Source organism: Conger conger, chromosome 2 (assembly GCF_963514075.1).
Source record: "Conger conger chromosome 2, fConCon1.1, whole genome shotgun sequence".
Lineage (NCBI taxonomy): Eukaryota > Metazoa > Chordata > Actinopteri > Anguilliformes > Congridae > Conger > Conger conger.
Genome location: NC_083761.1, coordinates 50,131,707 through 50,156,604, shown reverse-complemented (window position 1 = coordinate 50,156,604; position 24,898 = coordinate 50,131,707). Strand labels below are relative to the sequence as shown.

The following is a 24,898-nucleotide window of genomic DNA, read 5'->3' as shown; positions in this document are numbered from 1 at the left end:
CTCTAACAAAGCAAAGTCCTCCTCATCTTTACGCACGATGTGTAATGTCATGGACACCCCTGGTTGATTTCTTAGCAAAGTATCCCTTTTTAAAACATCTCCTAACACTCGGCATCATGAGGTCCAGCTATATGCTTTATAAGGAAATGAAGCATTAAATCGTTCTACAAGCACAAAATTACAAGGCTCCAGATCATCAGCAAATTGTGGCTATGCAGTTTTTTCTCTGAGATGTGTAATGATAATACAGCAACGTTTTGAAATTATGCTAGCTAGGCTAACGTTATTCACAAACTGCAAACCTATTATGTTGAGGGTTATCTGAGCCGCCAATCAATTAAGCCCTTGATTTCATCCAGATGCCAATGCATGAAGATTGAGAGATTAACAGGGCTGCTGGAGCAATCTGCTGCTGGATGTGGACAAGTGGGCTGTTAGTTATGAAAATAATACTGCAATCCTATACATTATGTCCATTATAGCATGTGTTTGTGTGTGGTATTACAAATAATTGTATCTTTGTTATCGTTGCTATCATTTCATTGCGGTTTATGGTTTCATTTGATTATGGTTGCTCATTGACTATCCCAGACATTAAAACACTTTGATTGATGTGAATCGGACCAATATTTATAGGGTTGAAAACGACAAATAACTGCACAACATGTTTGGAAGACCATATCTGGACAGCAAATGACTCCGAACTGGATCTGTGCTGGTACAGGCTGATTTCGGGTCAGAATCGGGCCATATCCTACCTCGAGTCGTTGCTGTCTGGGGAATAGTTAACACATACAGTAGACACAGAGCATTCCATTCCATGTTCCATGCCACATTGCCTGTTTTAACGCACAGCACACTGAAGAGCGTCAGAATTGCATCAATTATGACTAATCTGAGTCACATAGTATATCATAAATTACATCATATATTGTTATCATAAGACAATTAGATATTTATGGACCAAGAATAAAAACTTGTTTGAACCTATTTAAGGCCATTAAAGTCATGGACTGTGTTCTGCAGAACAAAATACAAGGTGCAGAGCAATCCCTGCCATGCTACACCAACATAATACCAATATTTACAGGTTTGTTTCAATCTGAGAAGACCAATAACATGAAGTGACTGCATAAGTAACACATGCATCAGAGCTGGTGAGAATGTCATTCTGGACAAAGAAAAAATGTGTATTATCATCATTAGGTATCGGAGATGTATTACAATAAATAATGCTCTGATCTGTAACTAAGCCTGTTCAAGAATTTGTGGTCATGGATATCTAACAAATTAACTTAATATGATTAAAATTATTAATTACATTAATTAAAATGATGATAATACACATTGTTGCCTTGTCCAAAATCACACTTATCCAGTCACTTCATCTTAGTCTTCTTCTGAACTAATACAGAGAACACAAACTGAACAATGACATGAGAAAAATGATCTTTATTTAAATTAAATATTTTAAAACAATAAAGAGCTTTTGGAAACTATATGAATTAATTATTGTCTTGAGTACTTGCATCAATCAACGTGTTACACACAAATGTCTAAATACTGTAAGAATTATATACCAGCACCAGCACAGTAGGCACAATATTATTATCTAAATATACATTCTTAATTTAGCGATTTGGCTATATATATTTAGCTGATTTAGCTTGCAGTACACAAGGTGGCCATATTATATTAAAAAAACACAGCATTCAAGTAATGGATTTCTTGTTGAGACTAACGTTCGTTAGTTGGCTAACCAGTTTGATGTTATTTAATGATGACATTTAAATGATATTTCAACCATAATGTTACTATTCAACATATTCAATATGTCAACCTGTCACACTTACGAGAGCAAAAATAAAGTTTAGAGGCTTGCAAACTGCACCATAGAAGCTTGCAAGCTGTCCTGTCATGTCCTGGTGAGTCTATGCATCGACGGACTTGGAACAACTAGGACCGGCTATACAGCGGCAGGACCCGACTGCCGTCACGGGCTTTTCGTCAGCCTTGCACAGCAATCAGCTATACACAAATGAGCTCACAAAATGCCCAGAGTAGAAAAGAATGACCTATTTTGCAGCCCAGGAATGTGACTCCGCTGTTGACAGAATAGCCCAGTTAAGATACGGCATTCCGCAATACACAAGTTTTAAATACAGCCATATTCCTAAATGCCATCACGAAACCGGAGCTACGAGTGTTTAACTAAAATAATGAATTACTTAGTTAGCTCAAATAACTGTTTAACTAAGCCAAGTCACGATTTGGCTACTCGCGATTTCAGTGTTCGTATAGCCTGTGTAAATGCTACCGTTAGCCAACAAGCCGCAACTCCCAAAAGTAGGCTAGCTGCCGAGACCGCGAGGGAATTCAACAGAATTGGACCGCGAAATGGAGTTGCTTGCTATTAGGGTATATGGGTTCATACTTTTCATTGTCGTATATAGTCTAACGTTACCAAAATTTTACTTGAGATGTCAAGTATGTCCTCAGAACTATTACATGCACCAAAGCATTTGATAACATAATGCACAAGATAACACTGGCAATTACGGCTAGCTAGCGAAGCTACCAAACTTTATTACTGTTAGCTCAGAATTACCCAGTAAGCTAGTTAGCTTGTGCCAATTCCTTGTGTAGCTCCATGATTTGGAAGCTGGGTGAAGCTGCAGTGGAGCGAGGCCTCATCACATGTCGAAACGATGACGCAACTACGGCCCCCGCCTCAACCAACCATAGATCAATTTGCTTACTCATCGCATTGATTTAGTGATTTTTCATGAATTTTCATTTGTGGTTCAGTCTAGAAAACGAATTGACCGTGGAAAATTGTAAGTTGTCCGCTTCTATTGGTGACTGGAATATGATAATTGGGGCTGTAGTTCATGCTGGGTTTGACTATGATGAGTTTAGACAACATTATTAGAAAAAAATGATCAGTAACTATTTCCGGGCCATGGCAGCCATCTTGCGACAGTGCCACTTGCGGAAGAACGTAATTGAATGGGCTTGAATGGAACCATGTGACCACGTTCCCTTTGTTGTTATTACACAGTTCAATGGTTACAATCATGTCAGTTAGGTTTTGTGTTAAATCGCATGAGTCTGGAGGATAAATGAATAATCATAAGTGAATTCCATTCTAAAGTTTAATTTTTTTAATGGAAATCGTGTAAGCTCATTGGGAGGGGGAGGGGTGCATTGTTTTGTTATTTAAATATCTTGACGTCAATCTTAACAGATGCTCCAGGAATTTTTCATATTAAAAAAAATAAAGACCACCCGCCGTATTTAAAAATGCATGGCATCTAATCGTACATCAGTTTCACCCTTCTTCCCTCCATTGGAATTACATGGTATTGCATATTGTGAAATGTATGGTGAATGTATCCTATTTGTAATCAAGTCAGAAACATGGCAGTTAATTAGGATGTTTTTAATCGCACGAGTCGAGACAATAAATGAATACAGACACTGTCGGTGGCATTAGGATGGCCCAATTGTGGAATTTTCGTCACTGTGAAAGATAAAGCATTATGGAAGACTGAGTTTTAATCTAAAAACGTAAAATCCCATCGTATTTAGTATATAGCTTTGTATTTAAACCGCCGTTTGCTTATATTTAGCTTTCGCCGCTCCATTTAATCTGGAACAGTATACCGGCAGTATCGCTCCCGAAACATCCGCTTTACCTCCATGTGTTATGTCGTGTATTGCCGTTCTCATTAAACTGTAGGCGTTCTTCACTTCCACAGAAAATGTGGAGCTGCACGACACCACAAAGAGGAAACAACAGTATGCTCTTGCCCCCCCCCCCCCAGCCTAGTACACTTGAGCGACCCATCAACCAAGTCGGTCATAGTCAGAACACGGGGGTACGATGGACTGGACGCCATATTGGTTTCTGCGACTTTTGGCTCCGCCTGCCTCTCCAGTTTCTTATACATTCTATGAATGAAACAAGGGGGCGCTACAGTTCTCTGACTAGTTGTGGATACAGCGAAAGAACGCGAGAGAACAGAACGTAGAGAAACGTCGCTATCTAGTTACAGAGTCATCGCATTTTAGCTAACCAGTTAGTACAATTGGATTTGGATTACTGCGACCTTTGGGTAATTATGACTGTTGACATTTCAGAATAGTTGAGCAACACATCCAGTGAAGTTTATGTTTTACGTGGCTAGCTAGTGATCACTAGGTAGGAAGTAACTTCGGTCGCTAGCGTTGGGCCTTTCGACAAAATTGAGCTAACGTTAGCTAACTTGGATATCTCCTTTGGGTAACGACAGTTTGTGTCACTTTGTTAGAAACAGAAAACGATTAAGCTTCCCAGATGATGTGATATTTTTTATCTATATCATTAGGGACAGCTAACATAAGTCACTATAAAAATGCTTCTTGTTTTGTCTATGAAAGTCGCTTTCTTGGAACAGAACTGAGTTCCTCACATCAGCTTGCTATCGTGGGCATTTTATTTGACCATCCGTTTTTTTTCCGTCGGTTAATAGTTTTGATGTGTTGGGTGGTTAAATGATATGCCAATGGTCATGATCTGTGTATTTTATTCATTTTCCGAGCAAGTTATTAGTCGATTTGAGATAGCTAGCTACATTGTCTAGTTACTCAAAAAGCCGGGTTGAAAGCGCGGAGCTAACGATGCTAGCTTGCTAGTGCTAGCTAACATTAGCGCAGACGTCGAAAATTCTAACGTTAGCTTGTTGGTTATAACTGGTCAGACATTCAGCTATAGCTACAAACACACTCCCATTTCATTTAATGAAGTAATGTTACCTAACGTTGCTGCTTTGTTCTTTGACATTGCACGGCTCTAGCTGGTTAAAGCGTTTCCTTGGATAACTAATGCGTAGGCTACTGCCGTTGAGGCGGATTTCGTTGGCTAGCAAGGAATGGGCCTACATGGCTGCCCAGTGTGAATGGTTGCAAGGCACTAAATGTTTTAGCGAAGTGTTTAGTCTTTGCTAGTTTTGTAACGTTAACGTTGAGTAGCTAGCAAGCACTCTTGTGGATGTGACCCGTTAGTTAGATGTTTTCGCCAACCCGAGTAGACGTTAACTTAACTAGTGCTTCTTGATTAAATAAATTAACTATAGCAAGAATAATAGAATAGAACAGTCTTTGGTTAAAGGTTATCCTTGCTTAGATGAGTGTTAGCTCTTGCTTGGTTTGGGTACGTTAACTTGCTGCTTTCCATAATTACCACTCACGAAATCTGTTGAACCATTCTTTTTATGGTGCTGAATTATTAACTAATTATGGCAATGTAAATATACTACACTCAATTGCACGTAGTTCGTGTTTAGACTGATAATAGTCTAACAATAGAATATTTTGCATTACATCTTGTCTCTTTAAATGTCTCCCCTCTCTACAGGTTAGCCCTGTCACAGTGAGCCATCCATCCTTGTCTACCTTTCTCTGTCCAAAACATCAATTTATTGGACTCTGAAAGTGTGAGTGTGTTGTGTGTCTGTGTCTATGTGTATGAGTGTGAGTGTGTAAACACGCGCATATGCATTTGCTGGTGAGAAGGTGCTTGTCCGTGTGTCCTGGTGAATTGTAGGAACAGAAGTGTGTGAGGTACTGTCTGTCTGCCAGTGACAATGGGTGACATAAGTGACCTGGACCGGCAGATTGACCAGTTGAGGAGGTGTGAACTCATTAAGGAGAATGAGGTCAAAGCTCTGTGTGCTAAAGCCAGGTAATGCAACAAATTCTTTTTTCATCATAATATTAAGACTGAACTCGTTAAGAGCATAACATGTAATGGCGAAATGTTCTAATTATGTAAGTGACTTGGTGCATTCGTGAAGTTTGAACCCAAACTTTGTCCTGGACTGTTTACATGTCAGAAAATCTCTAGTTATCACATTGCACCAAAATGAACTTTGGACGTTCATGAACATGCTAAGATTCTATTGTTCATATTATATTCCTATCTATTGCTATGATTTTATAGGCAAACGGTATTGTCAATTGATTAGTTCCCTTTGTTCCCTTTGTAATAAATGAGAACTGTATGTTTATTGTGTCTGACCAAGTATATGCTGTTGTATGGGGTTATGTGATGAGCAAACTGATGTTTGTTTTCTCTAGGGAGATTTTGGTGGAGGAGAGCAATGTTCAGAGGGTGGATTCCCCAGTCACTGTGAGTAACAACTGAATTCGTCTTTCTTGGCTGAATTCCTGTATCGTCAATAAAATGCAACATGATTTTTTTTTTTGTTGCCTACTGCGTTTCAGGTGTGTGGTGATATCCATGGGCAGTTTTATGACCTGAAGGAATTGTTCAGAGTAAGTCTTAGTGTTCAATTCCTCCTTCTCCCGATGACATTTAGTTTTACTCAAAATCATTGTCTTTTGCAGGAAAAGTAAAAAAAATTAAATTGATGCCCAAGCATTTGTTAGAGGTGAAGTGTGTTCTAAGATACGTGTGCTTTAACCAAGAAATTAGCAACATGGAGACAATAAAATGATACACGTTTTAAATATATTTTTTAAAATCTGAATCTATTATAGTTAGACTGTAGACTAAGATAGTCCAAATGCATCTCCCATGAATAATCTTTCTTTTTTGGTGAACCATTTTTCCCCATTAATAATAGATATGAAGGAATTTGTACACATTATTGTATACATACATTTATTTGTGTCACTTAGAATATCTTGCATTATAAATGTTTCAATATGGAATCTCCTCTTAACTGCGTTGTTACAGGATGTGGAATAAAGCAGGGTAAATTCTTAATTACTCTTAAGTTTGACTCCTGTATTACCCTGTTATAGTTAAGTTTCAAAACATCCTTGTAATCAAGAACGCATATTTCAAATGTGTCCATGATACTTGCAGGTAGGTGGTGATGTTCCAGAGACAAATTACCTCTTCATGGGTGACTTTGTGGATAGAGGATTCTACAGTGTGGAGACCTTCCTGTTGCTGCTTGCACTCAAGGTACCTTTACAAATGCATCTGCTCAGTTCTGTGTTCGTACTATAGGTCTGAATGGCAACACAAATTCCCAACCATCAACTTGGTCAAATAATTACCAAAAAAAAAGCATGCTGTAAAATGTAAGAAGTGTTTTTATTGTGGGTTACTGTGTAGTAGTCTGCTTCCTTTGTAGGACACTGCCATTGTACCCTTGAACCCTTTGAACAAGACACTTAACCTAAATTGTAGAGTATGGATCGTGGGGGGGTAATGGAAATTATTAACCTTTTTATAGAACAGAAATTTCTGGGTAGTAAAAGTGCTTGTGTAACTGGGGACACTCTTGGCCCTTAACAGGCACTACAACCCGCAAGTTAAAGTGGGGATTTGCTTCCTCATATCAACAACCCAAAACTCAAACCGAGAGCAAAGCTCTTTGCTCAAACCAAACCAATCACGTGGTTCTTCACAAAAGGCCTTGCTTGTCATCTGTCAAACTTTTCTGAAAATGATACAAGCCTCGAAGCGGGGCTTCAGATAAAACTGACATACGTACTCAACACACGCCTCGGAGCCTCTCTATCATTCACATCACTTGGATTAGGTTATACACTACAATTTCACAGATCTGTCTGTAGCCTACATAAAACCCACCACGAAACGAATGATTCATTGTACTGTCAGAACGCACTGTCATGTCTTTCTGTCATTACTGATGCCATGTATGGCAAATGGGCAAATGGGCTGTATGGTAATTCATACTTCATGAGTTAACCAAAACCAAACTCCCATGTGTAAGGCCTATGCGATTTCAAATAAAAAATGGTACCTTTGATATAGACCTATTTAATAAATCAACCTTTCTACAAGAGATGGCATCATTAGTTTCTTTCTGCTTTTTTCTGATTTAATATTTTATTTTCTCTGTAATCAGACAATCCATATAGAGCTTTTATTAAAGGGTATGTACGTTTTTTACTTTATTTTGATTTCACCATATAGTAAAAAAAAAAAAAAAAAATACAGCACTTTGCGTAGTCCCCCATTTCAATGTTTGAGACAAATTAACATAATGTCAAAAGTCGTGTTTTGTATTTGGATGCATATCCTTTACATGCCATGATTTCCTGGTGTCTGTGACCTATCAACATCAGAGTCTGGACTAACATATTTGTTGGCTTTGTGGTTTGAAGTCATCAAGGTATCAAATGAGCCTCAAACCACTGTGCTGCTGTGATATATACAGTAGATACTACAAGAATAGTTTCTCCTGAATATTTTTTCAACATTATTCAATGACTGAATAATAAAAATATTATGCACATTTGTTTTCTTGTTTCCTAAAGACTGCTGGCAAGTGTCACATTCAACCACCATGTTACTCCTTTAAACAGTCACACTTTCTAGGTTTGTATATGCAATTTGCACAAGAGGGCATTGGAGAAGTACGATGAAAGTATTAAGTATGTTTGTGCTTTAGTTTCATGGAAGTAAGCGTTTTAAATTTAGTTTGCTATTTTCAACCAGTTGAGTGTTCTCGTAGTAGTACATTACATGGGGATAACCACTCCACTTATCCCTCCTTTATAACTTGTGACCCACAGTTTGCACCGCTGGCCTCCAGGCAAGACAATGCAAATATTTGACTAACGTTAGGTTCAGTTAAATTAGAGTGCCTTTCAAGGACTAAGACTAAGCTAGCTAGTTTATTTTCATAAGGACATTATAGTCTTGCTTTTATCTTAATCTTTGCTAGTTAGCTAGCCAACTTATCTTTGGATAAGTCAGTGTCCTTACCATACCTATCGAAAGTTGATATACTAAGTTAGGTACCTTGTGAGTCTCCCAAAATGATCACGTATCATGGAGATAACTATGGTAACAAAAAACAATGTGTGGAAAGTGGGAACATGATCTGTCAATCATAGCTAATGTAATGTTTGTTGTTGCCTTAAGACAACTGACATTCAACCACCCTGTTACTCCTTTAAGAGATGTTGTAACCAAAAACAATTGTGCTCTATTGGAACGCCTATTGGAACACAGTATTGGTACTAATCTAGTGTCTGGGCTTCCTTCCCTTCTGAATTTGTTTGCCCTGTCTCATTTGGCAGTCCATCTCCTGCCTCTGCCTATGCCTCAAACTGCTACTCAGACCTGACTGGCTGGCTAGCGCTGTGTTTTTGCCACACATTAATAAAATACTTGGTCTACAGCTATTAGATTGAAAAGGATACATAGATGTGTCTAACACAAATATAAACCCACTAGAATGCAATGCAATATATTGTGGAAATGGAAAAATGTGGACATTACTCATTTCAGTAAGGCGCATCCAGAAGGCAATAGTTAAAAAATGTTTGCTTCTCCTTATTGACATTATTCTTGTGTATACAAAGTGTTATTGATGTTATTGTGATAAAAGCTGATCCTGGATTGGCACTTTCTTCTGAATCTTGTGTCAATTAAACTTCCAGCAAGATGACGGTACCATCCACTAGACAGGTGGCTAATGATAAACACCCCTAAATGTGAACAAATTCTTTAATTTCAGTCAGTCGCTTCATGAACACAGGCTAGGGCAGGGGTTGGAACCCTCGTCCTGGTGAGCCAACGGTGTGCTGGCTTTTGTTTTCACCTTTAAATCAGCCACTGATTCAGACCCAGGAAACAAGGTGAGGGGAGCTAATGGTGTAATCAGCTGCTTTCATTGATCAATTAAGTGCTTAGTGACAACCAAAGCCAGCACACCCTGCGGCTCTCCAGGAACAGGGTTGCCGACACCTGGGCTAGCAACTAGTACACTGGAAAGCAAGTGCTTTCACCGGCAGCTTTCGGTTCTTTTGTCATAAAATCTTTCTCACTCTCAATCTTCAGGTGCGTTACCCAGACAGAATCACGCTGATCAGAGGGAACCATGAGTCTCGGCAAATTACACAAGTTTACGGCTTTTATGATGAGTGTCTGAGGAAGTACGGCTCTGTGACTGTGTGGAGATACTGCACTGAGATCTTTGACTACTTGTCTCTCTCCGCCATCATTGATGGGAAGGTTTGTGTCTCTCGCTCTCGCTCTCTCATAGTTATTGAACTGAAATCATTGAATTTGATAGTTTGATTATTTCAATGTCAGGACAGGAAATAATAGTTTATTGTGAAAATTAAAATGTTTTTTTTCCACAGATATTTTGTGTGCATGGGGGTCTATCTCCCTCAATCCAAACTCTGGATCAGATCAGAACTATTGACAGGAAACAGGAGGTTCCACACGATGGGCCCATGTGTGATTTACTGTGGTCTGACCCAGAGGGTGAGTCCTAACCCCCTGTATAAAAACACATTGAACTGTTGGCGTGTACAGGTTGGCGTGTGTCGTTCACATACAGCTTTAGTTCATTTGTACATACAGTCTGTCAGCCCTTCCTACATCTTTCTCTCCCTCTTTCAGACACGACGGGGTGGGGTGTGAGTCCCAGGGGCGCAGGGTACCTGTTTGGCAGTGATGTTGTGGCCCAATTCAATGCAGCTAACGACATCGACATGATCTGTAGAGCCCACCAGCTCGTCATGGAAGGCTACAAGTGGCATTTCAATGAAACTGTATTGACTGTGTGGTCTGCACCAAACTACTGCTATAGGTACAGTTTCCTAAATGCGTTGCCTCTGTTCCCACTCTGTGGGGCGTTAACATTTTATTTGTATCGTGTATGTTTTAACTATTTAACCTCTTTTCCAGATGTGGAAATGTGGCAGCAATATTGGAGCTGGATGAACACCTGCAGAAAGAGTTCATCATATTTGAAGCAGCCCCACAGGAAACCAGAGGAATCCCCTCCAAAAAGCCAGTGGCTGATTACTTCCTGTGATGACTGCTAGGAAGGAAAACGATCACGACACCCTTAACTTGGTCACATACTCCTCTCCATTTCTCTTTCAAATTTTTTTTTTCTCTTTTTTTTTTTTTCTCTTCCCCCAGCTTGTCTTGTGCCACTAGTTTATGTTCTCTCTGTTTCCATTTCCCTTGAAAACATGTAGTATATAGTATACCTTCTGGTCTCCCTTTCTCTCTCACATACCTTGTATTCTCTTCTGACATGTGCATTTCCAATACCGTCTTTTAAAATGATAGCCCTCTTGATTAAGGAGTGTTGGGTGTTGTGAAGGGGACAAACATGAGATTTAAGACTCTCCCACAATTAAGTGACTGCAGAGGGCCCTGTGAGGTAGGAGGCCATTTTACACTTGCATTATGATTTTATTTGACACTTTTCTAACACTGTTTCTTTTATATCTTTCATTTTTATTTGTGGCAAAGAAAATTAATCCCTTTCAGTTTGGTCAAGCTTTCATTTTTGTCTTTGCCATTTGACAGAACTGGTATTAATGCATCAGTCAGAGTAGCAGTTACCAGATTAACACTGCAGATGACAGAACCACAAGACTGCTGATTACCTCTGGCCTTTGTTAGTGAACTTTAGGTAAGAAAATTAGTTGAAATGGGAACAGTGTACCAAACTGAAACTTTTTTTCTGGATTCTCTCCTCTGACCAATCTCTGTAGGATTTGTTGTTGCCTTTTGTTATTGATCTGTGAAAATAAAACTACTTTTTTGTATTTTTTTTTGTAGTGATTTACTGTACAATAACTTGCTTTGCTTGTACTGCCAAAAAAAACAATGATGAGAATTTGTGAGGTTGTAATAGGCATGTATGCTCAGTCACCACTTTATTAGGTACACATTTCAAGTACTATGCAGTACTCACTTTGCCCCCAGAACACCCTGAGGACAAGGTCCTATGCAGTACTAGAAATAAAGTGCCTAATAAAGTGGTCATAATGTGTGTATATACATTTCTAGTAGTAGGTAGAACCTTGCTTTCCCCCAGAACAGCCCGATTTTTGTTGTAGCATGGATTTGACAAGGTTCTGGAAACATTCCTTAGAGCTGAGGTCTCCTGGGGGGCCGCTGTTTATGCTGGTTTTCATTTCGACCGTAATTGGAATGTCAGAATTTTAACAATCTGTACATTTTTCTTAATTGGTTGCTTGTCATGTTGAGAGGGATTAAGCCACATGATGTCCGAAATGGCCATGCATGTCATGAAGAATAAAAGTAAAAATGTTCACAATGTGCTATATTGTAAACAACAGCATAACAAAATAGGGAAAACGATCAAATTAAGGCTAACGATAGGCTAGGACAGGGGTCAGCAACCCTGGTCCTGGAGAGCCGCAGGGTGTGCTGGCTTTCGTTGTTACTTGGCATTAATTGATCAATGAAAGCCGTTGATTACACAGTTAACTCACCTCACCTGGTTTCTTGGGTCTGAATCGGTTGCTTATTTTAAGGTGGAGACGAAAGCCAGCACACCCTGCGGCTCTCCAGGACCAGGGTTGCCGACCCCTGGGCTAGGAAATAGGTTGTTAAACATGCGTTTAAGTCAGAGTTGCATAGCAAGGGCTGATCCACTTCAGGATTTTTAATTACTTAATTAGCCAAAGAATGTCTTGATCAGACATTTGTGTATGCACCAGCGGCAGTCTGCAGGTGTATTCTAAAGTTTTTACTCTGCTCAAGTACAGGAGTGAGCCAGCATAATTTCTAGAGCTGTCAGAAAAATTAAGGTAATTGGTTGGAATAGAAACCTGCTTTCAGAACGGCCCTCCAGGACCGGAGTTGTGCACCCCTAGTTTAAGTTCATAATTTTTTTTTCTTTAAGTGAGCCAAACACAATGCAGGTTTGTCATGAATTGCCTTACCATTGGATTTCCATGTGTCCATATTTCACCAACTGGAAGTCTATTGATTCACCTCAGTCTTTGAGTTGATCAGATTATGGGACACATAATCTCTGATTTGCCAGAATTTTAGATTTGGAATCACACAACATATAGTTAAAGTGCACATTCTCAGATTTTATTGAAAGGTATTTTATACATATTGATTTCACCATGTAGAAATTACAACGGTGGTCATACATATTCCTCCCATTTCAGGGCACCATAACATTCACAGGTGTAATTGCTCAGGTGTGCCTCCTTAATGCAGATATGAGAGCTCCCAGTACCTACTCTTTCCTCTCATCTTTCGATCACCTTTGGAAACTATTATTGCCGTTTATCAACATGACCAAAGTTGTGCCAATGAAAGTCAAAGAAGCCATTACGAGACTGAGAAGAATAAAGATTGAGAGCACTGGTGAGCTAACTACTCACAAAGGGACTGGCAGGCCAGGGAAGACCTGTCCGACAGATCGGGTGTGAATTAATCAATGACCGCTGTCTGTAGAAGACTTGATGAACAGAAATACAGAGCCTACACTGGAAATATTCCAACCACAAAAACAACATGGCCAGGTTACAGCTTGCCAAGAAGTACTCAAAAGACCAACCACAGTTCTGGAAAAAGGTATTGTGGACAGATGAGAAGATTAACTTAGAGTAAATAGAATGATGGGCATCTATGGCTACAGAAGGTACTGGCTTACTTCTCTTCATTGATGTACGGCTTTAGAGGATTTGCCCCCAAAACAAGCATGAGCTAAAGATGGCTGCAATACAGGCCTGGCAGAGCATCACCAGAGAAGACACCCAGCAACTGGTGATGTCCATGAATCGCAGACTTCACGCAGTCATTGCATGCAACAAAATACTAAATGTGACTACTTTCATTGACATAAGTATAACGTTTCTGTGTGCCAAACATTATAGTGGCCGGAAATGGGGGGACTATGGGCACAGATGTATTAAACCTTTTGCGTCGAATTCCAAGCGCACACATGACGCATTCTGCCGAGGAAACAAGCGTCGTATGTATCAAAGAACAATACATCATCAGATTATTAATAGTACATATTAATGAATGATTGTAGCCAAACAATAATTAAGGCTGCATGTCTGTCACAGAAAATATTTACAAAATAATGCATTAAATTAACCAATATGAGTAGACTAAATGCAATGATATGCTGATGCTTGAGCATGTGATTGTTTTGATTAGTTACCCTCCAAAACAATCGAAAAGAAATGGGGAATTAAATGGACTGCCAAAAAAAGAGAGAAAATCACCTGCGACTTATATGACAAACACCCAGCCATACAAATAATTACGCTTCCGACACACATAAAAGATGTACTGGAACCTCCCACACGACGTTCCCATTCTATCCCTTCAATAGACAAGCCCATGCGTTACATCTCGCATTTAATTCAAACGACAGCCGCCAAGGCTGGAATATGTAGCTACACATTTTGTCACATGTATGTTTTTACGTGGCAGCCGATGCATGGATATCGCCACACGCAGTGAAGATAAAGCATGAAACTGGTGTTTTAACTGCCTCTGTCTCTTTTGCAAATTGCGGCTTGTAGGCAGTCCCATTCGCTGATTGCATAATGAACTGTGTAGCCTCCATTGAAACGTTCATTTCAGGCAGACTGCGACAGCACCAACACACCCTCCTCAATCCGCATTTTGCGCTGTGAGCTTCATGTACATAAATGTGGCCCTATGTATAAACACTGCTGTAATTTCTAGCCTACATGGTGAACGTAAATGTGTAAAAATGGCATTTATTAAAACCTGAAATGCGCACTTTAACCACTTGTGTTTTCTTTTTTAGAAAAAGTTGGAGAACAGAGGCAAATAAATAAATGATGGGCCTTTATCCCAAACATTAAGTAGGGCACTATATTTTTATATAGTCTAGTTTGCACTATAATCACACTGGAAATTAGAATGTTATTATTCTTGGCATGCATTGCTACTTCTGACTATGTCTCTTAAGAGGGTAAATAATCCCACCAAACACGAAAAGCACCTAATTAAGAAATGGACAGATAGTCAAAATTCTGGGAGTGTGAGTTGGAGTGAAAATCCGCGTACACAGCAGTCCATGTTAACACGATAGATTTGTCGGCTGAACATTCATTCTGCTAATCTCCCATTCCACATACTGACGATGCTCTATTGGATTGACATCTGGTGCCATTGGAGTACATTGAACTCATTGTCATGCTCGTGGAACCAGCTTGAGATAACGTGCTTTGTGATATGGTGTGTTATCTTGCTGGAAGTAGCTATCAGAAGATGGGTAGCCTGTGATCATAAAGGGATGCACTTAATACTCAGGCTGTGGCATTTAAAAGATGCTGAAATATGGGGCCTAATGTGTCCCAAGAGAATTGTGTCCTCACACCAGCACCAGCCAGAAGTACTGACACATGGCAGGATAGATTCATGTTTACACCAAATACTGACCCTACCATCTGAAAGTTGCAGCAGAAATCAAGATTAGTCCGACCATGCAAATGTCAGGTTTTGGTGAGCCTGTGCTTACTGTAGCCTCAGTTTCTTCTCTCAGCTCACTGGAATGTGACCCAATGTGGTCTTATGCTTCGGTGGCCCATCCACTTCAAGGTTCGACCCTTGTGTTCAGAGATGCACACATCTCTTCTGACCTCTCTCATTAACGTGGCGCTTTTTTCCCCACATAACTGCTGCCATCTGGGTGTTGTTTAAACTCAAGAGAGAGTTGTGTGAAAATCCCAGGACCCAGTTTTTAAAAATGTTTAACCTAGATCCGAATTATCCAGGGCCATGGTCCCCAATAACGCCGTCTCTTAGCGTTTTACGAAGACTCTAAAGGTATACCTTACTAAAGTTGTTTACTTTTCTAGGCGTGTTTCCCGAACTATCCCTTAGGGGGTTGCTTAAAGACCAAGATCGATTATTCACTCCATGCAGCAACTGCTTGACTGCGTTATGAGAGAAACTAGTGTTTTTTAGGAATAAAACATATTGCATTTATCAGGACTGGTGGAACCGTATTAATCGAATTAAAAACAAACTAAATGATCCAACCACATGTATAGTTAATTTTCGCCCAATTATAAATACGGGGTTTGATACATCAGATTGTGGTATCACATCTGGTCCCGCTACGCCACCTAGCAATACGCCTTCTTTGGCAAGTCGTGTTTTATTTTATTTTAATATCTTTGTCATGGTGCCTTAAATTACTTTGCAATCATGGTTAATTTGCCAGAAGCACCATCACATTACTGGTGTAATTCACTATTTTCTCTGATTAGCTGACGTTTTCAATAAAAGCGCACCAACAAGCAAAACGGAACAACACGAAAACAACATAAGCTATGGCGGAAAAAAAAACATAGAAAGAAGCGGTCCCACAACTTCACAGCAAACAAAATGGAGATATTGTTCGAGGACGTGACTATGAATAAAGACACGTTATTTTCCAGTTTTAGGACTACGGTGTCCAACAAAACAAAGAAACTATGGTTAAACATCGCTCCAGCCCACAAAGAGACGTTTATAAATATCATTTAAAAGGCAATTAGGCAACAATAAAGTGCAATAAAGTGCAACATGCATCCTTCGTAATGTAAAATTGTATTCTTTGCATGAATACAGTCCCATTAATGTGGTATCATTAGCCAACTACAACTGTAGAACTATTAGTGTACATATTGCTTAACAGATTGAGATGTAACTAAGAGCAACCGCTGATTTCAGAGGCTTGCAGTCGTAACAGTGGTGGCCACTTGCGGAGTGAGCTGACAACATCGATAAGGTACAGCTAAGAGAGGCCACTAACAGTACCACTTACAGAAGGTATATTTAGCGACGTTTAGGGAAACACGCTGAAACGTTAAGGTAGAGCGTAAGGTACGAACGACGTAGCGTTAAGAAGGCTTCGGGAAACGCAGCCCAGATTTAGAAATCCTTTTTTTCCTGCTAATTTTGAAATACCCACAAACAGCATTTGATCTAGATTCTATGTAGGATTAGATTACAAAATCTTCATCCCCAAATTGTAGGATCAGGATCACATCTTCCAATTTTGACATTTAATCCTATCCCAGTACTGAAATCTTATCCAAACAACTTTGTAAATACTGGGCCCAGGGCCAAGGAACTATCAATTCAGAAGACACATTCATTCATTCATTATCCTAACCCGCTTATCCTGAACAGGGGGGCTGGAGCCTATCCCAGCATACATTGGGCGAAAGGCAGGAATACACCCAGGACAGGTCGCCAGTCCATCACAGGGCACACACACCATTCTCTCACACACTCATACCCACGGGCAATTTAGACTCTCCAATCAGCCTAACCTGCATGTCTTTGGACTGTGGGAGGAAACTGGAGTACCCGGAGGAAACCCACGCAAACACGGGGAGAACATGCAAACTCCGCACAGAGAGGCCCCAGCTGACAGGGATTCAAACCCAGGACCTCCTTGCTGTGAGGCTTCAGAAGACACAGATGGTAATAAACATACCATTCAGCACTGTAAGGGCAATACTAAAAAACCATAAAACAAATGAAATGGTTGCAAACTAGCCAGGAAGAGGATGCAAGTGCATATTATCCCCAATGACAGTAAGGAAGATGGTGAGGATGTTTAAGAATTGCAGAGGTCAGATGTGTCTTGGCACCTCCATACCAGCAAACTCCTTTGAAGGCTGGCATGAAAACATCCCTTACTGATCACAAAAAACAAAACCAAGCATCTTGAGTTTACCAAACCTCATTGGAATTATGACTGGAAGTGAGTGCAATGTTTAGATGAGACAAAAATGTAATGTTGTGCCCTCAACATGTTCGGTGGCAAAATGGAATACATGCAAAAAGCACCTCATACCTAATGTCAAATATGGCAGTGGTTCATTGATGTTTTGGAGATGTTTTGCTACCAGTGGTCCAGGGGCACTATTTAAGATCAATGGCACTTTCAACAAAGTACTAGGAAATCTTGGCAGAAAATCTGGTTGCCTGTGCTAGGAACCCGAGTCTTAGTCGTAGTCCAGCAGGACAATGACTCCAAGCGTTAAATCATTAATCACTCCAATGGTTAAATAAAAACAACCACGTACTGCAAAGTGGTCATGTGGTCCGAACTGAAGAAGGGGGTTTCCCAAGAACATCAATGATTCTAAAAAAAAAAAAAAATGATGGATGGAATTGTCAAAAATCCTTCCAAATGTGTTCTCTAATATCACAAATTACAGGAAAAGACCTATCCAGGGTCATCGTTCATTTTTGCCAGGTGTGTTTGCACAAAGTATTAAACCAGAGGTGCCAATAATTGTGGAACAATTATGGGGAAATATTTTTTTATTTGAAAAATGCAAGACTAGTCGATTCAATTGCAACATTAATAAAGGGTACTAATTTACACATGCTGGAATAAATAAAGCATACCAATAATGTTTTTTTTTTTTTTCTTTTTACAATTAATCTGTGCATAATTATCAAGGGTGCCAATAATTCTGGAGCCCACTGAACAATGACTGGCATGCAGTTGTGCACCCAAACTGAATGACAATGCAGTAATGTGACAAGCTTGGAGATGTGAAAGGGCTGCCTAATATGGGAGAATAAAAAATTTGCTCATTTATGTGAAGAACAGATGAAAGGTTATAGAAGTGACTAGACAGAAATCTCATACCACTCATGATACAGTTGTGGTGTTTATTATTGTCCATCAAACATTCTCAGAAAAATTCTCTATGGCAAACCCATCCATTGTAGACCCTGGTATTAACAGCCTATTTCAGCAAGTGATTAAAATTTTCACTTAAAAAAAAAAAAAAAGAAAAAAAAGAAATTTTCAAATGATGAATTCCTGTTCAAGGACACTAATAAAGATCAGAATTTGGATAATATCAACAAATTACCAATCGTGTGTACCAGTATCTATAGATCATAGGACCAATAATGGTTAGCCTGTATGTTAACTTCTTTTAAAAATGAAACTTGTAAGTGATGCCTTCAGTGTTCTGCAAAAATGAAGAGCACTAAAATGATGGGTAAATTAAAGCTTTTCAATTGAGGGGTTTGGTTGAGAGAACCACTGACACTTCATAGTACAGTAATAATTTCAACATGACCAAACAGTTTAATAGCAATAATTATATAAAAAAAAGAACTATTGAAATGACAATGCTTAAAATCCCAATAATTTGGCAGCAAAATGATTAGTTAAAAATGCGGACTGAAAAACCAACATATGCATTCACACGCATGTACATCCATACAAATAGACACTTGTGTACACTGATAGTAACGGTCTTGGGTAATGACAACTTCCTCTTTGGAAGGGTTTGGTTGTTCCAACATTCTGATAGGATGCAGAATGAAATGGTATGGGTGCGTGTGGGAGGTAAAATTAATTGTTGATCAAACATCTTGTTCCACTGTCCATCTCAGTCTAGTCTTCTCCTGCTTTCATCCCTCTGACTGAACCCTCATAACGCATCTAACGGGAAAAAGAAGAGCGTTAAATCAATTGTACCAACAAAAAAAAAACCAAAGAAATGCATCTAAACTCGTCTAACAAAGGCAATACAATATACTGCCAACACTGGGTAATTACACAGCAGCAGGCTGCCTGAACAGTTATACAAATGGCAGGACTAATTGAATTATACACCTTGTCCAGCTCCCTCTGTGTCTCTTCTTCCATTCTCCGAATGTCGTCCATGGACAGATCAACCCAGCGGTCCAGCCAACAAAACAGCTGCCTGTGAAAGTTTGTAAATAGCCTCTTCTCCTGCTACTCAAACAGGGGAGGGGGGGAGGCACAGGGACAATACAATAAGACGGAGGGGTGTTAACTAAACAACTAGAGCATGAAAATAACATCACAGGGAGAGGTGAGAATATAGAAATTAAGTTAGTTCATTTTACAGAAATGCCACCTCCCCTTAAATTTTTATATATTTTTTTAGATATTTTTTCGGCCTTTTTCAGCTTTATTGGACAGTATAGTATAGAGAGACAGGAGGAATGGGAGCGAGAGAGGGAAAGACATGCGACAAATGTCAGACGGTCGGATTCGACCGCTGACGTCACGGCTCGCAATGAGCATGCGGTCAGTGCTCTACAGGCTGCGCCACCGAGACACTTAAATTTTTAATTAATTTTTTGTTGCAGAAAATGGAAACTGTTTGGGATTTGCTGGTTAGTTACTTAACAGATTGCAACAGTGACATTTATTCATATGGCCACACTTTAACTTCACTAAATTTGCTTCGTTCCCTTGAGCCTAAAGTAATTGTTTTTGTAAATGACTTAATTGACTGTAATAAGAACAAAGTAAACTTTAGCAATTCCAAAGTAGTCTACTATCACAACAGTTCAACTGAACCCATATGACCAAATACAAGCTTAACATTGTTTAGGTTTCTTTACTTTGACTCTGTAAAACAGCCGTTACTGCAAAAAAACTTTTTTTTGTAAACAAAATGAGAATGGGGTGGAATTTATGATTTTCATACATTATGTGTATGAAGAAAGTACTTGAGTATGCAATTTCCTTCCATTTTATTTATTTTAACTACTTGAACTGCATTTCCAATTAAATCAATATACCTTAATCTCGAAAGATGATTAATTGCTTGGATGAACGGTCTTCTAAAACCAGACAAATGGTGTCAGGGTTCTTTTGTTTAATATATGCATTTAATTTCGTTTTTATATGTGCAATTTAGAAAGGACCACTTAATGTTACCCAACATTATACCGATGCAACAAGAAGTAATTCTCAACCTGTGTATACCATTTTGTGTTGCAAACAAAAATCCCTAAAATTCGAATTAACCAGTGAGCCGATAGCTTAATGTCCAGGCAAATGCTTCATAATTTTTGCTTTTATCTGATTCAGTGTCAACACATATCTCTGAGCCCTTTCACAGATTTGATTTATGAATAGATTACCAGTGTATTTTTCAAGCCACAAAGACGATGCAGACCAGAACGTTATTTATTTATTCATAGCAATGATATTGAATGCATTTCCACCATAACCCATTCTAACAAAGCAATAATCTGTAATCAACTTTAATCATTAATTTTATTGCAATAGTAGCTGTGTGTCAATCCTTGTTTAAGCATTTAAAAAATATATATTTGGATTGCTTAAGACACTTTACAGGGCAAAGTCTTTTCTTAATTAAAATCATAACTGTTTGAAATAAGCCTGTGTTCAGCAATTACAGACTTTTTGAATACAACCCCTAGAATGTGCACATGTACACACTTCCCATGCATTACCTTGTGAATGAATTTTTCCACTCTCCCCTGCAGACCCCACCAGCGGAAATGAACAGTGACCAATTTATAGGCCGTCATGTAGGGGCAATTACTGTTATGGAGCTCTTTCTGGAGTGAGAGAATGAGAGAAAAGTAGCAAAACAAGCCATTATCAGGTAGAGAAGGTTCCTTGATATCATCATTGACCATAAATGTACATGAGTGAGCATGACACACCTTCCAGCCAGGTCCCAATGGCCCTCGACCCGTTTTCTCAGAGTGGAAAACTGCAGGATCTTCATCTTCCTTGTAGTCCTGTGAGATTGGGAAAGCACCCAAATTCACTTCAAGTCCACACAAACATCACTTAAATTCAAGTAATCACTGGATTTTCAGAAGAAGGCAAGTTATTTTAGTCTCTCATAGTGCAAGGAATTATTATAATTTTTTTAAAGAATTTTTTAAATTTTTTTTAATTAAGAAATATTCAGAATAGACACCATATTCCCTGACATTTTAGATCTCTGCTTTAAAGCCGCGCTAGATCATTTGAACCTTAGACAGCACAGGGTCTCAAGTGATCTATGGACTTACAACGTCATCGACTTGAGACCGATCTGCAATGTCAATGGGCACCCCCTCAGTGTCCTCCCACTCTTCCGGGGGCAAACCGTGTGGCTGCAAGTAAACAGAAACAGCTCAATACTCATCCCGACAGGAGCCAAGTAGAGAGAAGGGAACCGCTGCACACAGAAACGGACAGCAGTCGTCATTGCTGGCACTCACATTATCAGAAGTCCCCAAGTCAGGTTTGTGCCAGGTTTCAATCTTAATGAAAAAGTCCTCCTTCATGTATTCATTCTGTAAAAAATAATAATAATAATAATAATAAATACAGGACCATCCACTCTGTTGTTTGAAGTATTCATAAGCATTACAAAGAAATAATGCACATGTAGTAGGTCCTGGAGAACATCTTGTGTGTGAGATCATCTGTGATGAGTTACACAATTAGCAACTAATTATAAGGTGTTCATCAGTGCAAAACAACAAGTGAGGAGGAAGCAAAATAGACAATATTTGAATGCATTTCCATCTATGACAGAGAAACAATAATAAAAATAAAATAAAATAATAATAATAATAATAATAATTTGTTATTTAGCTGACGCTTTTATCCAAAGTGAATTAATGTGGCTGTGCTGGGGCTTGAATAACCAACCTTCTGGGCTCCAAGCCATGTGTCTTAGCCTAGGCTACAGGCTCCCCCAATAAGAGAAATAGAGGCTTTAGACTGAAATACATGCTAGAGAATAACCCAAGATTTTCTTTGACACCAATTATTAAGCCACTGCAGTACATGACCCATTTACCATTTACCATGAACACACTCACCGTCACAACTGTGTAGTCCTCAACCACAGAGCAGAACCATGGAAAGGAGGTCAAAAAAATGAGAGCAGTTACTATGATGCAATATGTTCAGACAGCATATTTACAACAGGTTACTGGTAGATCAACATTAAAAAAAGTGTGAAACCAGCAATAAAATTTTACATTTCCTGTAGCAAAGACCCAGTTAACATACATACAATTGTTTCCTCTTCCCGTTCCAGTTTGTCCAACTAATAATAATTCAAGTGCTGCTAATGATTCTGTCAAGCAAGGTGGTTTAGCCAAAAAGTAATACAAGTCTTTGTATGGGGGAGCAAAGACGCATATTACCTGAAATTAACACATTGTTGCAGAAAACAGTAAACACAAACTGATAAAGAACAAAAACAGACTGCTAAAGTATGACAGTACTGGGATCTACATTAGGGTGAGCTGCGTTCAAAGTCAAAATAAAACATTTTGTTATAATTATAATGAACAGTTGATTTAAGATCATGGTGCAGTAGTGCTGTGGTATTGTTTTCATGACAAATAATGGGACACTTAAAATAGAAGGCATTTGTACTGCAGGGAACAGGCACTCAAAGAGAAAGAGAGAGCACACAATGCATCACTGTACTGACTTGTGCGACAGTAGGGATATGCATTCCAAGCCTTCTCATGGAAAACCAAGGCACCTTCTGGGGCAAACATCTGGATATAACTGGGGACCTTACTGTAACAGAGTGAGAGGAGAGGGCTAAATGCAGATGTCATTTATAATGTGCTTTGTTTTATAATAGCTGGAGACTCTTGCTGCATGGAATTGTGAGGCAAAGAAATCACTAAGATCAGTAGTGAGCCCTTTAACAACCTGCATGCCTACAATAATGTTACTCAAAGATACTCAATCAGATAATTGGTCCTTCCTGTGAATTTACCATCCCCTGCCCATTCACGTTAATGACATGATTTAAGCCATAATATTGAACAAAGACTAAACCTAAGCCATAATATTTACAACAATACCATGTACCCATCTGACTTACTGAAAATGAATTCAGCTTGGCTTTACAGGGTGAATCTGATTATCTTGCATTCCTCCTTACAGGAGAAACAGATCTCACCCAGTAAACTTTGACCTTTTAGACTGCTGTCCTAACAACACAGCTATCATCTCACAAATGTGCTATGTGGCATTTCCAAAGAGGTACTGCAGAGAGAGGGTGTGTGAGGGTGTGTGTGTGTGTGTGTGTGTGTGTGTTAAGAGACGCGCGCACACATCCATGTTTAGTCTGACCTGTGTATGTGGTAGATTTTGTGGGTGTACTGGCCCTTCTCCCCTTCCTTCTCGTATGGCTCATTTCGGAGCACCTCGATCCCCTCTCCACCTCCAGTATTGTTCTTACTGGCCTCAGCCACAGAAAACAACTGGCCGACCTGGTACTTGGAGACAGAGGTGGCAATACACTAATTTCAGTAGAACAAAAAATTGTATTTATAATTAGAACAACCTAGGTTTCTGCTGACTAAGATAAGAAGTTTCTATCAATGCTCAAGTTAGCTGGCTAACTTCAATGGTTACTGAAGATAAGAGTTCAGGAATGGGCTTTCTAACCACTGATTTATAGCGAACAAGCAGACATTGAACAGCCACAATCAGATAATAAAAATAACCTAGTTAACTTTACTTACCTCTTCTACAGAACATGGCAACACCACTTGGCTATTGGAGAGAAATAACATATGTTTATGCAGAAACGAACACGCGAGCACAAGCTAACGTTACGTTAGCATAACTTAAAACATGTTGAAACAGCCAGCGCATAGGTAGCTAGCTGGCTACCGTTAATTGTGAATGCGATTACGGGGAAACAAAACATAGCATCTAGTTAGCAACGTTATAATCGAAAACTTTAGCGAACTAACGTTAGCTAGCTAATGCAACTGGCTAGCCCAGTTAGCCTTAGCTAGATATGGAAATCTGAGAAAAGCGCAAGCAACCATGCAAGCTCATCTCTAGTAACGTACAATACCGTCAGCAGTAACGTTTAGTCTGTGAAAGATATATGTATATGATAGTTAACTAGCCAGCATTAATGCTAGTCACAACCGCCCCAAATGGACCGCATACATACCGTAGCTAGGTAGCTAGCTAGGTAGGTAGCCAGGTAGCAAGCCAACTAGCTAGCTTATTAACACGTCTTACAGACAAAATCACTGGTTTACATTTGCATTTTCCGAATCATAGAGTAAGTGTATCCGACATATCACTATTTTCAATAATTGCAAATAAATCCACAGAAAATTCATTTTATTTTTTACTCACTATTCCTTAATAAGTACCATTCCGTTCCAAGAGTTCAAGCAGAAACCGAGCACTACATCCAATAGCGGAATCACTTCTCCGGAAAGGTGGGTACGTTCTTCTGCGTAATTGGCAAGCGTACATGAAGGTCAGCATTTTGGTCACAAAAAGTGACCATGTTGTGAAGGTGGATCCTG

General features: G+C 39.3%; 2 protein-coding genes across 4 annotated transcripts; one reads left to right on the top strand and one right to left on the bottom strand.

Annotated features, from left to right (window-relative positions):
* The first annotated feature begins 3,909 nt into the window (after positions 1-3,909).
* Positions 3,910-11,568, top strand: ppp4cb (protein phosphatase 4, catalytic subunit b). 2 transcript variants are annotated; one of them, XM_061231091.1, is made up of 9 exons: positions 3,910-4,118; positions 5,399-5,725; positions 6,121-6,172; positions 6,268-6,318; positions 6,875-6,976; positions 9,833-10,006; positions 10,138-10,264; positions 10,403-10,592; positions 10,691-11,568. In XM_061231091.1, exons 2-9 carry the CDS (start codon positions 5,628-5,630, stop codon positions 10,818-10,820), a joined length of 924 nt encoding a protein of 307 aa, XP_061087075.1. In that variant the 5' UTR covers positions 3,910-4,118; positions 5,399-5,627; the 3' UTR covers positions 10,821-11,568. The 2 variants fall into 2 exon arrangements, with proteins under 2 accessions (XP_061087075.1, XP_061087076.1); XM_061231092.1 differs by lacking the exon at positions 3,910-4,118 and adding an exon at positions 4,147-4,285.
* A 6,875-nt stretch (positions 11,569-18,443) lies between these two features.
* Positions 18,444-24,889, bottom strand: LOC133116630 (phosphatidylinositol transfer protein beta isoform-like). Of its 2 annotated transcripts, none has more exons than XM_061226435.1 (11): positions 24,723-24,889; positions 24,089-24,119; positions 23,694-23,839; positions 23,038-23,129; positions 22,415-22,422; positions 21,806-21,880; positions 21,614-21,697; positions 21,257-21,334; positions 21,041-21,148; positions 19,419-19,541; positions 18,444-19,244 (listed from the first exon to the last, which is right to left on the bottom strand). In XM_061226435.1, exons 1-11 carry the CDS (start codon positions 24,740-24,742, stop codon positions 19,197-19,199), a joined length of 813 nt encoding a protein of 270 aa, XP_061082419.1. In that variant the 5' UTR covers positions 24,743-24,889; the 3' UTR covers positions 18,444-19,196. The 2 variants fall into 2 exon arrangements, with proteins under 2 accessions (XP_061082419.1, XP_061082410.1); XM_061226426.1 differs by having other exon boundaries at positions 22,415-22,432; positions 24,723-24,883.
* Between the last annotated feature and the right edge of the window lie 9 nt (positions 24,890-24,898).

Excerpts from the sequence above, each read along its gene's own strand:
- ppp4cb (XM_061231091.1), top strand. The coding sequence starts at position 5,628 with ATGGGTGACATAAGTGACCTGGACCGGCAGATTGACCAGTTGAGGAGG. Across the intron at positions 10,265-10,402 it reads ACTGTGGTCTGACCCAGAGG|ACACGACGGGGTGGGGTGTG; the intron begins GTGAGTCCTAAC and ends TCCCTCTTTCAG. Across the intron at positions 10,593-10,690 it reads GCACCAAACTACTGCTATAG|ATGTGGAAATGTGGCAGCAA; the intron begins GTACAGTTTCCT and ends CCTCTTTTCCAG.
- LOC133116630 (XM_061226435.1), bottom strand. The coding sequence starts at position 24,742 with ATGGTACTTATTAAGGAATA. Across the intron at positions 24,120-24,722 it reads ATGGTACTTATTAAGGAATA|CCAAGTGGTGTTGCCATGTT; the intron begins GTGAGTAAAAAA and ends TCTCTCCAATAG. Across the intron at positions 21,698-21,805 it reads ACTTGGGGACTTCTGATAAT|CCACACGGTTTGCCCCCGGA; the intron begins GTGAGTGCCAGC and ends GTTTACTTGCAG.